At 57.8% G+C, this 14,071-nt stretch overlaps 1 protein-coding gene across 1 annotated transcript in view; it reads right to left on the minus strand.

Annotated features, from left to right (window-relative positions):
• The window catches only part of LOC110484634 (uncharacterized), a 164,290-nt gene that overhangs the window by 74,272 nt on the left and 75,947 nt on the right, over window positions 1–14,071 (minus strand). Inside the window, exon 6 of the mRNA XM_077790796.1 lies at window positions 2,139–3,052. Coding sequence (XP_077646922.1) covers window positions 2,139–3,052 — 914 coding nt within the window. The remainder of the gene's footprint in view (window positions 1–2,138; window positions 3,053–14,071) is intronic.

A 14,071-nucleotide genomic window follows, 5' to 3' on the forward strand; every position in this document is an offset into this window, starting at 1 on the left:
CCTGTGGTGCCTCGGGCTGTCCCTGGCACAGCTCCCAGCACGGCACTCTGCCCTTGTGCCCGAGGCCTTTCCTGTGCTGGGGCTGGCCTGGGGCTGTTCCTGCAGCGGGACCTGCCCTGCTCCTGGCACAGGAAAGGCAGTTCCTGCTGGAGCAGGAGGCTCTGCCTGCAATGGGCTCAAACAACTCCAGCAAGGCCCTGCTGACTTCAAAATTGCTTCCTAGAGCAGAATATCCTATAGGTGTTATAGATTCTGGACTGTGGAGTAAATAACTCTGGTTAAGAGCTTACTGTCTAGTCATTATCAGATTGTATTTATATAAATATATCTGGTATTCCATCATTAATCCTGTGGGACAAATTGCATTGACAGATTGTTCAATTCTACCTGTCCAATCGTTTATACATAAACCTTTGACAAATTCTGGGGCCAGGATTGGATCCAGTCACTCCCAGTCTCCTCTCTTAAAAGGAATTTTAGAAGTCTGGGGGCTCTGCAGGGCTTTTAGAACCCATGGTGGCTGCTGTGTGTCTCCATCTCATGACTCAGCAGGAGTTTCTCCAATAATGAAATAAAGCTTTAGCCTGAAGCTCCCACTCTGCACATGACAGGAGTGTGTGTGACATCCTGGCTCTTTGGCAGCCTGGGGACTCCTGGGATGTCACTGTGGAGCCCCCGTGAGTGCCTGTGACAGATCGGTGCCTTTGCAGCCCAAGGTGCCCTGGGATGTCACCATGGAATGGCTGTGACTGCCTCTGACCACACGGCTCTTTGCCATCCCCAGAAACCCTTGGGAGGTCTCCATGGAGCCCCTGTCTCTGTGTGTGACATTCCAGCTCCTGAACAGACTGGAGACTCTTGGAAAGTCCCCATGGAACCCCTCTGAGATCCTGTGACAAATCTCATTCTAAGGAGGCAACCATCACCAGGAAACCCTGTTGCTATGGTCAGTTTCCATGGCAACCATCTCCAGGAAACATTTTTCTATGGTCAGTTTCCATGGCAACCATCCCCAGCCCCTGTTGCTATGGTCAGTCCCTGGGCAGCTCCATGGAGACCCCATGCCAGGGGTGGTTGCCATGGACACCAGCTCAGGCCTGGAGCCCGTTGCCATGGCAACCATTGGCACTCCCATCCCCAGGGTCATGGATCCAGAACCACAGAATTGGCTGAGCTGGGAGGGACCCATCAGGATCCTCGAGTCCAACTGCTGGCCCTGCACAGGACACCCCAACACTGCCAGCCTGGGCCTGGCAGCGCTGTCCAAACGCTGCTGGAGCTCAGAGAGCCCTGGAGCTGTCACCCTTCCCTGGGGAGCCTGGGCAGTGCCCCAGCAGCCTCTGGGCAAAAACCTTTTCCTGAGATCCAACCTAAGCCTGCCTCAACTCAGCTGCAGCCGCTCCCTCCACTCCTGTCCCTGGGCACCAGAGTGAAGAGGTTCCCTCAGCCCCAGCCAGGGACCCGCTCCCAAGGCTGCTGCCATGGCCACCAGGGCTGGCACCAGCTGGGATGCTCGGTTTCCACAGGCCGGGGTTCAGGAATGGCATTTCTCAATTTCCTGCTCCTGCTAAAACCTTGCATGCACTCATTGCCCTCCCACCTTCCATTGAAGGAAAAAAGGGAAAGATCTCAGGCTGGGATAAGAACAATTTACTGGGAACAGCAACAAGATAAGGAACAAACAGAAACAGAAAAAATATTAACAACAGAAGGGATAAGAAAACTATTTACAGGGAAAACTACATCACCATCAATTGTATCTTCCTGGCCACGTGTTTCCTCCTGCATGGAAAGGACACCCGTCTCCTCAGGGAAAGACAGAGAGAGTCCCTTTCCTGCCCCTGGCAATGACCTGAGGTGGGAGTGAATGTAGTGACAGGGCCATGGCCAGACCCTCATGTTCTTCAATCCCACATCAGGTCATTGGTAGGGGCAAGAAAAGGGACATATGTCTTCCCAGCATGGATCACAGGGAACATGGATCACCAGGGCTCTTCCCAACATTGTCCTCCAATGGGGAATGAAGATGGATCAGTGCACAAAGCTCTTCCTGCAGCTGGGGAATTTTCAGGACTTCCCTTACCAGTGGCTCCGTTGGTGTTTGGTCAAGTGAGAGCTCCGGGTGAAGCTCTTCCCACACTGGGGACACAAGTAGGGCCTCTCCCCAGTGTGGATGCGTTGGTGGCTGACAAGATGGGAGTTCTGCTTGAAGCCCTTACCACAGTCGGGGCAGAGGAAACGCCTCTCCTCGGAGTGAACCCGCTCATGCAGGAGGAGATTTGAGCTGCTGTGAAACCTCTTCCCACAAGTGGGGCACATGTAGGGCCTCTCCCCAGTGTGGATGCGCTGGTGCGTGACGAGGGTGGAGTTGTGTTTGAAGCCCTTCCTGCAGTAAGGGCAGCGGAAGGGCCTCTCATCCGTGTGAATCCGCTGATGTACAAGGAGATTGGAGCTGCTGTGAAACCGCTTCTGACACTTGGGACACTCGTAGGGCCTCTCCCCAGTGTGGATGCGCTGGTGCATGATGAGGTGGGAGTTTTGCTTGAAGCCCTTCCTGCAGTAAGGGCAGCGGAAGGGCCTCTCATCCGTGTGAATCTGCTGATGTACAAGGAGACTGGAGCTGCTGTGAAACCGCTTCTGACACTTGGGACACTCATCGGGCCTCTTCCCAGTGTGGATGCGTTGGTGGCGGACAAGGGCAGAGCTGCAGCTGAAGTCCTTCCCACATTCCCCACACTCATAGGGCCTCTTCCCAGTGTGGATGCGTTGGTGGCGGACAAGGGCAGAGCTGCAGCTGAAGTCCTTCCCACATTCCCCACACTCGTAGGGCCTCTCCCCAGTGTGGATGTGTTGGTGGCTGAAAAGGGCAGAGCTGCAGCTGAAGCCCTTCCCACATTCCCCACACTCGTAGGGCCTCTCCCCAGTGTGGATGCGTTGGTGCCTGATGAGGTGGGAGCTCCAGCGGAAGCCCTTCCCACACTCCCCACACTCGTAGGGCCATTCCCCGGTGTGGATCATCTGGTGTCGTTTCAGATTATTGATCTGCCTGAAGCTCTTCCCACACTCCAAACACTTGTAGGGCTTCTCCCCATCAGGAAGCTTCTCAGGGACCACCAGCTCAGAGCTCTGGCTGAAGCTCTGCCCACCTTCCAGGCCCAGAGTGGGTCTTTCCTCCTCAGAGCATCCTGGGCTGGCCTTGCAGCCCTTCCTCCTCTGGGATCTCCAGGGCTTTTCCTTCCCGTTGGATTCCTGCAATGTGGAGTTGCTCAAAACAGCTTCTTCCATGAGGTTCTGCTGCAGGGATTTGTCTTTCCTGGTCTCCACGATCAGGTCTTGCTCTGGGGGAGGAAGGACAAGGAGTAGATGGGATTTGCCTCAGTGCCAGAGGGAAGGGCAAGGAGATCCCCCCAGTGCGTCCCCGGCAGGAGGGCACCAGCAGCGGGGCTGTCCTGCAGCTGGGGGCCAGGCTGGGCTGGGAGATGGAGCAGGAGAGAGGGGGAAAGGGGCACTGACTTCCTCCTCACCTGCCTTGGTGTCCCAGGGCATCTTCCTCTTCCTCACAACCTTCTTCTCCATCTGGCGAATATTTGGGTACGGGAAATCCTGTTTTGGGAGGAAAACAAGGGATGAGCACAGTGAGTTTTGTACTGGCTTCAAAGCAAACCAGGGAGAGAGTCTAAGCCAGAATGACAATTGAATAAGAAAATTAAGATCAAGGCAATGATACAGAAACACTGGCTTAATCTGACAGAGTCAGGATATAACCTGACACCTCGTTGCTCAGAGTGGTGGTAGCAGTCTGATGAAATGGTGGCTGCAGTCCAGCTGGAGTGATGAACGTGATTCTGTCAAAGCAGTGATCCTGTAGAAGGGTCTGGTCTTCCTCTGCAGGTCCAGTGGTGGTTATGGAGCTCTTGTCCTCTGGGAAGCCAGTAGGCAAGGTGGTCGTGGTGTTGCAAGGGTGAGATTATATCCAGGTAGGAATGCTTGGTTCCTCCCCCTGGGCGGAGCATCCCACAATGGGATAATGTAATTTTATCAGTCCTGCAGTGACACTCAATGGCCCATTAACAGAAGATGGCCCCTGGAGTAGCTGGAGCTGTGCTGGAACTGATGAAATTTGGAATTGCCACAGAATTGCTTCTGTTGTTTGTCTATTCATGTTTGGGATTTATTTGTGTTTCCATCAGAAATGACATGTGGAAAGAGCAAATCTTCCTCAAGGCATTTTATGGAGGGTTAACTTTGATTTCTGCTGAGTTTGTTTTGTCCAGTGTCCAGGGGATGCTCAAGGGGTCTCTGGTGTTGGTTTGGCCCTAATTTTCTTCTGATTTGTCTTTATCACTTAAAAACACCTGAAAAATGACTAAAAAGAGTATTGACCAGAGATGTCAGAAGTCCCACCATTTTAGAGGTATTTGAGGTGGAATTTACTGTTTGGGAACATATTCTGGAGGATTTGTGGGTTCTTGGGGGATATCTGGTAGTATTCTCCATATCTTTGCACTCCAAAACCCAAAGTGGATTTGTCTGTCACCTCAAAGTGACTCAATCCTACCTCAAAATGGCTGGTTGCCACCTCAGTCCCATGCTAAAATTGCTCAATTCCTCAGCCTCCAGGATGAGATGGGGTTGGAAGGTGATCGGGCAAAGTGAGATCCAAATTTGAGGTTGTGGGATCAGAATTGTGTGGGGCTGGGTGGTTGTGATTTATTTTCATAATAAATAAAACTATCAGAATTACTGATTTCTGTCCCATTCATTTTCTGTCAGTTCTGGTTTGCTTTTCAGAGTGCCGCCTTCTCAGCTGATTTTATTTGTGACCTCCTGTCCCAGACTGAAAAGCAAGATGTGTTCTATTTGCCATCTGTATGGCAGTTGTCCTGTGTTAAGTGGGCAGTTTTTCCTTATCTCTTCCACAATCAATCCTCCCTCAGGACAGACATCTGCTGATAATGGGCTATTGAATGTCACAGCATGACTGATTAGAAATGTGGAGAGTTTTGTGGATGAATGGCTTCGTGAGAAAGGACATGACTACCTGCAGTTAGTGAAGCAGTAGCTGAAAATTGCATAGTGCAGCAATAGCAGATGTAGCAATAATATCTTATGTCCTTGGGTAAGCTGGTTCCCAACAGTAGAATGGTCAGCAAAAAGATAAATGTAAGGGAAAACAAAGCAAGCTCAGACAGCTCCAAAGGCGGGGTTGACCTGTTTTTAATACACCAATGATGAGCCTAAGTTTTGCAATATGCATGAGCTTCATTATAACGGGTATAAGTGTACATGTGTGCTTGGAATAAACTGAGACTTGTTGACATTATAGAATGGACTTGTCTCCCGTCACTATTTACACAAGGAACACATAAGAAAGGGGCAGGGTGAATGGGGGGGAAGAAGGGAAAATTACAAACCCCCACACTCCTCCTCGTCCTCATCCTCCATTTACTCGTCCTCCTACTCCTCCTCCTCCTCATCCTCGTCCTCCTTGTCCTCCTTGTCATCCTAGTCCTCCCCCTCCTCCTCCACCTCCTTGTCCTGCTCATCCTTATCCTCCTCCTCCTCAATGTCCCCCTACACATCCTCATTCTCATCCTCTTTATCCTCCTATTCCTCCTCCTCCTCCTCGTCTTCCTCGTCCTCCTCCTCCTTGTCCTCCTTGTCCTCCTCATCCTTGTCCTTTTCCTCATCCTTGTCCTCCTCCTCATCCTCCTCCTCCTTATCCTCCGCATCCTTATCCTCCTCATCCTCCTCATTGTCCACCTCATCCTCATTCTCCTCCTTCTCCTCCTCCTCATCTTCCTCCTGTTCCTCCTCCTCATCCTCCCGATCCTGCTCATCCTCATCCTCCTCGTCCTTCTCCTCCTCGTCCTCCTCCTCCTCGTCCTCGTCCTCTTTATTCTCCTCCTTGTCCTCCTCCTCCTCCTGTTCATCTTCTTTCTCCTCCTCCTCCTCTTCCTCGTCCTCATTGTCCTCTGCATCTTCATACTTTTCCTCATCCTCATCCTTCTCCTACTCGTCCTCGTCCTCATCCTTCTTCTCCTCCTCCTCCTCCTCGTTGTCCACCTCCTCCTCAACCTCATAATCCTCCATGTCCTGGTCCTCTTTCTTCCTCCTTCTATTCCTCCTCTTCATGCTTCTCTGCCTCCTCCTCTTCCTTGTTCTCCTCCTCCTCCCCATATTCCTTATACTTGCCCTAGTCCTTGTCGTCCTCCTCCTCCTCTTCCTCCTCCTCCTCCGCCCCTTTCTCCTCCCCATCCTCATCCTCCTTGTCATTGTCCTCCTCCTCATCCTCCTCATCATCGTCGTTCTTCTCTTCCTCCTCCTCCTCCTCCACGTCCTCCTCCTCGTCCTCCTCCTCGTCCTCCTCCTCATCCTCCTTGTCATCTGCATCTTCATCCTTATCCTCATCCTCATCCTCATCCTTCTCCTCCTCGTCCTACACCTCCTTGTCATTGTCCTCCTCCTCCTCCTCCTCCTCCTGGCCCTCCTCCTCGTCCTCATCGTCCTCCTCGTCGTCCTCGTAGTCCTACTCGTCCTCCTCGTCCTTCTCCTTGTCCTCCGCCTCGTCCTCCTTCTCGTCCTCGTCCTCGTCCTGGTCCTCGTCCTCCTCCTTCTTGTCCTCGTAATCCTCCTCGTCCTCCTCGTCCTCCTCCTCGTCCTCATCCTCCTCCTCCTCCTCCTCCAAGTAAACTTCATCCAGGTCCTCGTCCTCGTCCTCCCCCTCCTCATCCTCCTCCTCATCCTCGTCCTCCCCCTCCTCGTCCTCGTCCTCATTGTCGTCCTCCTCCTCTTCATCCTCATCCTCCTCCTCCTCATCCTCCTTGTCCTCGTCCTCCTCCTCCTCCTCGTCCTCGGCTCCTCCTCCTCATCCTCGTCCTCCGCCTCCTCATCCTCCTCGTCCTCGTCCTCTTCCTCATCCTCATCCTCCACATCCTCTTCGTCCTCATCCTCCTCCTCGTCCTCCTCTTCCTGGTCCTCCTCCTCCTCATCCTCGTCCTCCTCCTCCTCCTCGTCCACCTCCACCTCGTCCTCATCCTCCTCGTCCTCCTCCTCCTCGTCCTCATCCTCCTCGTCCTCCTCCTCGTCCTCCTCCTCCTCCTCGTCCTCCTCCTCCTCGTCCTCCTCCTCCACGTCCTCCTCCTCCTCGTCTTCGTCCTCCTCCCCCTCTTCCTCGTTCTCGTCCTCCTCCTCCTCCTCCTCCTCCTCCTCCTCCTCCTCCTCCTCCTCGTCCTCCTCGTCCTCGTCCTCCTCCTCCTCGTCCTCCTCCTCCTCGTCCTCGTCCTCCTCCTCCTCGTCCTCCTCCTAATCCTCCTCCTCGTCCTGGTCCTCCTCCTCCTCGTCCTCATCCTCCTACTCCTCATCCTCGTCCTCCGCCTCCTCATCCTCCTCCTCCTCGTCCTCTTCCTTATCCTCATCCTCCACGTTCTCCTCGTCCTCATCCTCCTCCTCGTCCACCTCCTAGTCGTCCTCCTCTTACTCGTCCTCGTCCTCCTCCTCCTCGTCCTCGTCCTCCTCGTCCTTCTCCTCGTCCTCCTCCTCCTCTTTGTCCTCCTCCTCCTCCTCCTCCTCGTCTTCGTCCTCCTCCCCCTCTTCCTCGTCTTCTTCCTCCTACCCCTCTTCCTCCTCCTCCTTCTCCTCGTCCTCCTCGTCCTCCTCGTCCTCCTCCTCCTCCTCCTCGTCCTCCTCCTCCTCCTCCTCCTTCTCCTCCTCCTCCTCGTCTTCCTCCTCCTCGTCCTCCTCCTCCTCGTCCTCGTCCTCCTCCCCCTCGTCCTCCTCCTCCTCGTCTTCGTACTCCTCCTCCTACTCCTCGTCCTCCTCCTCGTCCTCCTCCTCCTCGTCCTCCTCCTCCTCGTCCTCCTCCTCCTCCTCCTCCTCCTCGTCCTCCTCCTCCTCGTCCTCCTCCTCGATCTCCTCCTCCTCTTTGTCGTCCTCCTCCTCCTCCTCGTCCTCGTCCTCTTCCTCCTCGTCCTCGTCCTCCTTTTCCTATTCCTCATCATCTTCCTCCTCATCCTCGTGCTCCTCCTACTCGTCCTCCTCCTCCTCGTCCTCCTCCTCCTCGTCCTCCTCCTCCTCGTCCTCCTCCTCCTCCTCCTCCTCCTCGTCCTCCTCCTCCTCTTTGTCGTCCTCCTCCTCCTCCTCGTCCTCGTCCTCCTCGTCGTCGTCCTCCTCCTTGTCTTTGTCCTCCTCCTCCTCTTTGTCGTCCTCCTCCTCTTCCTCGTCCTCGTCCTCCTCGTCGTCGTCCTCCTCCTCCTCCTCGTCCTCCTCCTCTTCCTCGTCCTCGTCCTCCTTTTCCTATTCCTCATCATCTTCCTCCTCATCCTCGTGCTCCTCCTCCTCGTCCTCCTCCTCCTCGTCCTCCTCCTCCTCGTCCTCCTCCTCCTCGTCCTCCTCCTCCTCCTCCTCCTCGTCCTCCTCCTCCTCGTCCTCGTCCTCCTCCTCCTCGTCCTCCTGTTCCTCCTCGTCCTCGTCCTCCTCCTCCTCGTCCTCGTCCTCCTCCTCCTCCTCCTCGTCCTCCTCCTCCTCGTCCTCGTCCTCCTCCCCCTCGTCCTCCTCCTCCTCGTCTTCGTACTCCTCCTCCTACTCCTCGTCCTCCTCCTAATCCTCCTCCTCCTCGTCCTCCTCCTCCTCGTCCTCCTCCTCCTCCTCCTCCTCCTCCTCGTCCTCCTCCTCCTCGTCCTCCTCCTCGTCCTCCTCCTCCTCTTTGTCGTCCTCCTCCTCCTCCTCGTCCTCGTCCTCCTCGTCGTCGTCCTCCTCCTTGTCTTCGTCCTCCTCCTCCTCGTCGTCGTCCTCCTCCTCCTCCTCGTCCTCCTCCTCCTCTTCCTCCTCCTCCTCGTCCTCGTCCTCGTCCTCTTCCTCCTCGTCCTCGTCCTCCTTTTCCTATTCCTCATCATCTTCCTCCTCATCCTCGTGCTCCTCCTCCTCGTCCTCCTCCTCCTCGTCCTCCTCCTCCTCGTCCTCCTCCTCCTCCTCCTCCTCCTCGTCCTCCTCCTCCTCTTTGTCCTCCTCCTCCTCCTCCTCGTCTTCGTCCTCCTCCCCCTCTTCCTCGTCTTTTTCCTCCTCCCCCTCTTCCTCCTCCTCCTTCTCCTCGTCCTCCTCGTCCTCCTCGTCCTCCTCCTCCTCCTCCTCGTCCTCCTCCTCCTCCTCCTCCTTCTCCTCCTCCTCCTCGTCTTCCTCCTCCTCGTCCTCCTCCTCCTCGTCCTCGTCCTCCTCCCCCTCGTCCTCCTCCTCCTCGTCTTCGTACTCCTCCTCCTACTCCTCGTCCTCCTCCTAATCCTCCTCCTCCTCGTCCTCCTCCTCCTCGTCCTCCTCCTCCTCGTCCTCCTCCTCCTCGTCCTCCTCCTCCTCGTCCTCCTCCTCGTCCTCCTCCTCCTCTTTGTCGTCCTCCTCCTCCTCCTCGTCCTCGTCCTCCTCGTCGTCGTCCTCCTCCTTGTCTTCGTCCTCCTCCTCCTCGTCGTCGTCCTCCTCCTCCTCCTCGTCCTCCTCCTCCTCTTCCTCCTCCTCCTCGTCCTCGTCCTCTTCCTCCTCGTCCTCGTCCTCCTTTTCCTATTCCTCATCATCTTCCTCCTCATCCTCGTGCTCCTCCTCCTCGTCCTCCTCCTCCTCGTCCTCCTCCTCCTCGTCCTCCTCCTCCTCGTCCTCCTCCTCCTCCTCCTCCTCCTCGTCCTCCTCCTCCTCTTTGTCGTCCTCCTCCTCCTCCTCGTCCTCGTCCTCCTCGTCGTCGTCCTCCTCCTTGTCTTTGTCCTCCTCCTCCTCTTTGTCGTCCTCCTCCTCTTCCTCGTCCTCGTCCTCCTCGTCGTCGTCCTCCTCCTCCTCCTCGTCCTCCTCCTCTTCCTCGTCCTCGTCCTCCTTTTCCTATTCCTCATCATCTTCCTCCTCATCCTCGTGCTCCTCCTCCTCGTCCTCCTCCTCCTCGTCCTCCTCCTCCTCGTCCTCCTCCTCCTCCTCCTCCTCCTCGTCCTCGTCCTCCTCGTCCTCGTCCTCCTCGTCCTCGTCCTCCTCCTCCTCGTCCTCGTCCTCGTCCTCCTCCTCCTCGTCCTCGTCCTCCTCCTCCTCCTCCTCGTCCTCCTCCTCCTCGTCCTCGTCCTCCTCCTCCTCGTCCTCATCCTCGTCCTCCTCGTCCTCGTCCTCCTGTTCCTCCTCCTCCTCGTCCTCCTCCTCCTCCTCGTCCTCCTCGTCCTCCTCCTCCTCCTCCTCCTCCTCGTCCTCCTCCTCCTCGTCCTCGTCCTCCTCCCCCTCGTCCTCCTCCTCCTCGTCTTCGTACTCCTCCTCCTACTCCTCGTCCTCCTCCTAATCCTCCTCCTCCTCGTCCTCCTCCTCCTCGTCCTCCTCCTCCTCCTCCTCCTCCTCCTCGTCCTCCTCCTCCTCCTCCTCCTCCTCCTCCTCGTCCTCCTCCTCCTCTTTGTCGTCCTCCTCCTCCTCCTCGTCCTCGTCCTCCTCGTCGTCGTCCTCCTCCTTGTCTTCGTCCTCCTCCTCCTCGTCGTCGTCCTCCTCCTCCTCCTCGTCCTCCTCCTCCTCGTCCTCCTCCTCCTCGTCCTCGTCCTCTTCCTCCTCGTCCTCGTCCTCCTTTTCCTATTCCTCATCATCTTCCTCCTCATCCTCGTGCTCCTCCTCCTCGTCTTCCTCCTCCTCGTCCTCCTCCTCCTCGTCCTCGTCCTCCTCCCCCTCGTCCTCCTCCTCCTCGTCTTCGTACTCCTCCTCCTACTCCTCGTCCTCCTCCTCGTCCTCCTCCTCCTCGTCCTCCTCCTCCTCGTCCTCCTCCTCCTCCTCCTCCTCCTCGTCCTCCTCCTCCTCGTCCTCCTCCTCGATCTCCTCCTCCTCTTTGTCGTCCTCCTCCTCCTCCTCGTCCTCGTCCTCTTCCTCCTCGTCCTCGTCCTCCTTTTCCTATTCCTCATCATCTTCCTCCTCATCCTCGTGCTCCTCCTACTCGTCCTCCTCCTCCTCGTCCTCCTCCTCCTCGTCCTCCTCCTCCTCGTCCTCCTCCTCCTCCTCCTCCTCCTCGTCCTCCTCCTCCTCTTTGTCGTCCTCCTCCTCCTCCTCGTCCTCGTCCTCCTCGTCGTCGTCCTCCTCCTTGTCTTTGTCCTCCTCCTCCTCTTTGTCGTCCTCCTCCTCTTCCTCGTCCTCGTCCTCCTCGTCGTCGTCCTCCTCCTCCTCCTCGTCCTCCTCCTCTTCCTCGTCCTCGTCCTCCTTTTCCTATTCCTCATCATCTTCCTCCTCATCCTCGTGCTCCTCCTCCTCGTCCTCCTCCTCCTCGTCCTCCTCCTCCTCGTCCTCCTCCTCCTCGTCCTCCTCCTCCTCCTCCTCCTCGTCCTCCTCCTCCTCGTCCTCGTCCTCCTCCTCCTCGTCCTCCTGTTCCTCCTCGTCCTCGTCCTCCTCCTCCTCGTCCTCGTCCTCCTCCTCCTCCTCCTCGTCCTCCTCCTCCTCGTCCTCGTCCTCCTCCCCCTCGTCCTCCTCCTCCTCGTCTTCGTACTCCTCCTCCTACTCCTCGTCCTCCTCCTAATCCTCCTCCTCCTCGTCCTCCTCCTCCTCGTCCTCCTCCTCCTCCTCCTCCTCCTCCTCGTCCTCCTCCTCCTCGTCCTCCTCCTCGTCCTCCTCCTCCTCTTTGTCGTCCTCCTCCTCCTCCTCGTCCTCGTCCTCCTCGTCGTCGTCCTCCTCCTTGTCTTCGTCCTCCTCCTCCTCGTCGTCGTCCTCCTCCTCCTCCTCGTCCTCCTCCTCCTCTTCCTCCTCCTCCTCGTCCTCGTCCTCGTCCTCTTCCTCCTCGTCCTCGTCCTCCTTTTCCTATTCCTCATCATCTTCCTCCTCATCCTCGTGCTCCTCCTCCTCGTCCTCCTCCTCCTCGTCCTCCTCCTCCTCGTCCTCCTCCTCCTCCTCCTCGTCCTCCTCCTCCTCTTTGTCCTCCTCCTCCTCCTCCTCGTCTTCGTCCTCCTCCCCCTCTTCCTCGTCTTCTTCCTCCTCCCCCTCTTCCTCCTCCTCCTTCTCCTCGTCCTCCTCGTCCTCCTCGTCCTCCTCCTCCTCCTCCTCGTCCTCCTCCTCCTCCTCCTCCTTCTCCTCCTCCTCCTCGTCTTCCTCCTCCTCGTCCTCCTCCTCCTCGTCCTCGTCCTCCTCCCCCTCGTCCTCCTCCTCCTCGTCTTCGTACTCCTCCTCCTACTCCTCGTCCTCCTCCTAATCCTCCTCCTCCTCGTCCTCCTCCTCCTCGTCCTCCTCCTCCTCGTCCTCCTCCTCCTCGTCCTCCTCCTCCTCGTCCTCCTCCTCGTCCTCCTCCTCCTCTTTGTCGTCCTCCTCCTCCTCCTCGTCCTCGTCCTCCTCGTCGTCGTCCTCCTCCTTGTCTTCGTCCTCCTCCTCCTCGTCGTCGTCCTCCTCCTCCTCCTCGTCCTCCTCCTCCTCTTCCTCCTCCTCCTCGTCCTCGTCCTCTTCCTCCTCGTCCTCGTCCTCCTTTTCCTATTCCTCATCATCTTCCTCCTCATCCTCGTGCTCCTCCTCCTCGTCCTCCTCCTCCTCGTCCTCCTCCTCCTCGTCCTCCTCCTCCTCGTCCTCCTCCTCCTCCTCCTCCTCCTCGTCCTCCTCCTCCTCTTTGTCGTCCTCCTCCTCCTCCTCGTCCTCGTCCTCCTCGTCGTCGTCCTCCTCCTTGTCTTTGTCCTCCTCCTCCTCTTTGTCGTCCTCCTCCTCTTCCTCGTCCTCGTCCTCCTCGTCGTCGTCCTCCTCCTCCTCCTCGTCCTCCTCCTCTTCCTCGTCCTCGTCCTCCTTTTCCTATTCCTCATCATCTTCCTCCTCATCCTCGTGCTCCTCCTCCTCGTCCTCCTCCTCCTCGTCCTCCTCCTCCTCGTCCTCCTCCTCCTCCTCCTCCTCCTCGTCCTCCTCCTCCTCGTCCTCGTCCTCCTCGTCCTCGTCCTCCTCCTCCTCGTCCTCGTCCTCCTCCTCCTCGTCCTCGTCCTCCTCCTCCTCCTCCTCGTCCTCCTCCTCCTCGTCCTCGTCCTCCTCCTCCTCGTCCTCATCCTCGTCCTCCTCGTCCTCGTCCTCCTGTTCCTCCTCCTCCTCGTCCTCCTCCTCCTCCTCGTCCTCCTCGTCCTCCTCCTCCTCCTCCTCCTCCTCGTCCTCCTCCTCCTCGTCCTCGTCCTCCTCCCCCTCGTCCTCCTCCTCCTCGTCTTCGTACTCCTCCTCCTACTCCTCGTCCTCCTCCTAATCCTCCTCCTCCTCGTCCTCCTCCTCCTCGTCCTCCTCCTCCTCCTCCTCCTCCTCCTCGTCCTCCTCCTCCTCCTCCTCCTCCTCCTCCTCGTCCTCCTCCTCCTCTTTGTCGTCCTCCTCCTCCTCCTCGTCCTCGTCCTCCTCGTCGTCGTCCTCCTCCTTGTCTTCGTCCTCCTCCTCCTCGTCGTCGTCCTCCTCCTCCTCCTCGTCCTCCTCCTCCTCGTCCTCCTCCTCCTCGTCCTCGTCCTCTTCCTCCTCGTCCTCGTCCTCCTTTTCCTATTCCTCATCATCTTCCTCCTCATCCTCGTGCTCCTCCTCCTCGTCCTCCTCCTCCTCGTCCTCCTCCTCCTCGTCCTCCTCCTCCTCGTCCTCCTCCTCCTCCTCCTCCTCCTCGTCCTCCTCCTCCTCTTTGTCGTCCTCCTCCTCCTCCTCGTCCTCGTCCTCCTCGTCGTCGTCCTCCTCCTCCTCCTCGTCCTCCTCCTCTTCCTCGTCCTCCTTTTCCTATTCCTCATCATCTTCCTCCTCATCCTCGTGCTCCTCCTCCTCGTCCTCCTCCTCCTCGTCCTCCTCCTCCTCGTCCTCCTCCTCCTCGTCCTCCTCCTCCTCCTCCTCCTCCTCGTCCTCCTCCTCCTCGTCCTCGTCCTCCTCCTCCTCGTCCTCCTCCTCCTCGTCCTCGTCCTCCTCCTCCTCGTCCTCGTCCTCCTCCTCCTCCTCCTCGTCCTCCTCCTCCTCGTCCTCATCCTCCTCCTCCTCGTCCTCATCCTCCTCCTCCTCGTCCTCGTCCTCCTGTTCCTCCTCCTCCTCGTCCTCCTCCTCCTCCTCGTCCTCCTCGTCCTCCTCCTCCTCCTCCTCCTCCTCGTCCTCCTCCTCCTCGTCCTCGTCCTCCTCC

Source organism: Lonchura striata, unplaced genomic scaffold, assembly GCF_046129695.1.
Source record: "Lonchura striata isolate bLonStr1 unplaced genomic scaffold, bLonStr1.mat Scaffold_91, whole genome shotgun sequence".
NCBI lineage: Eukaryota > Metazoa > Chordata > Aves > Passeriformes > Estrildidae > Lonchura > Lonchura striata.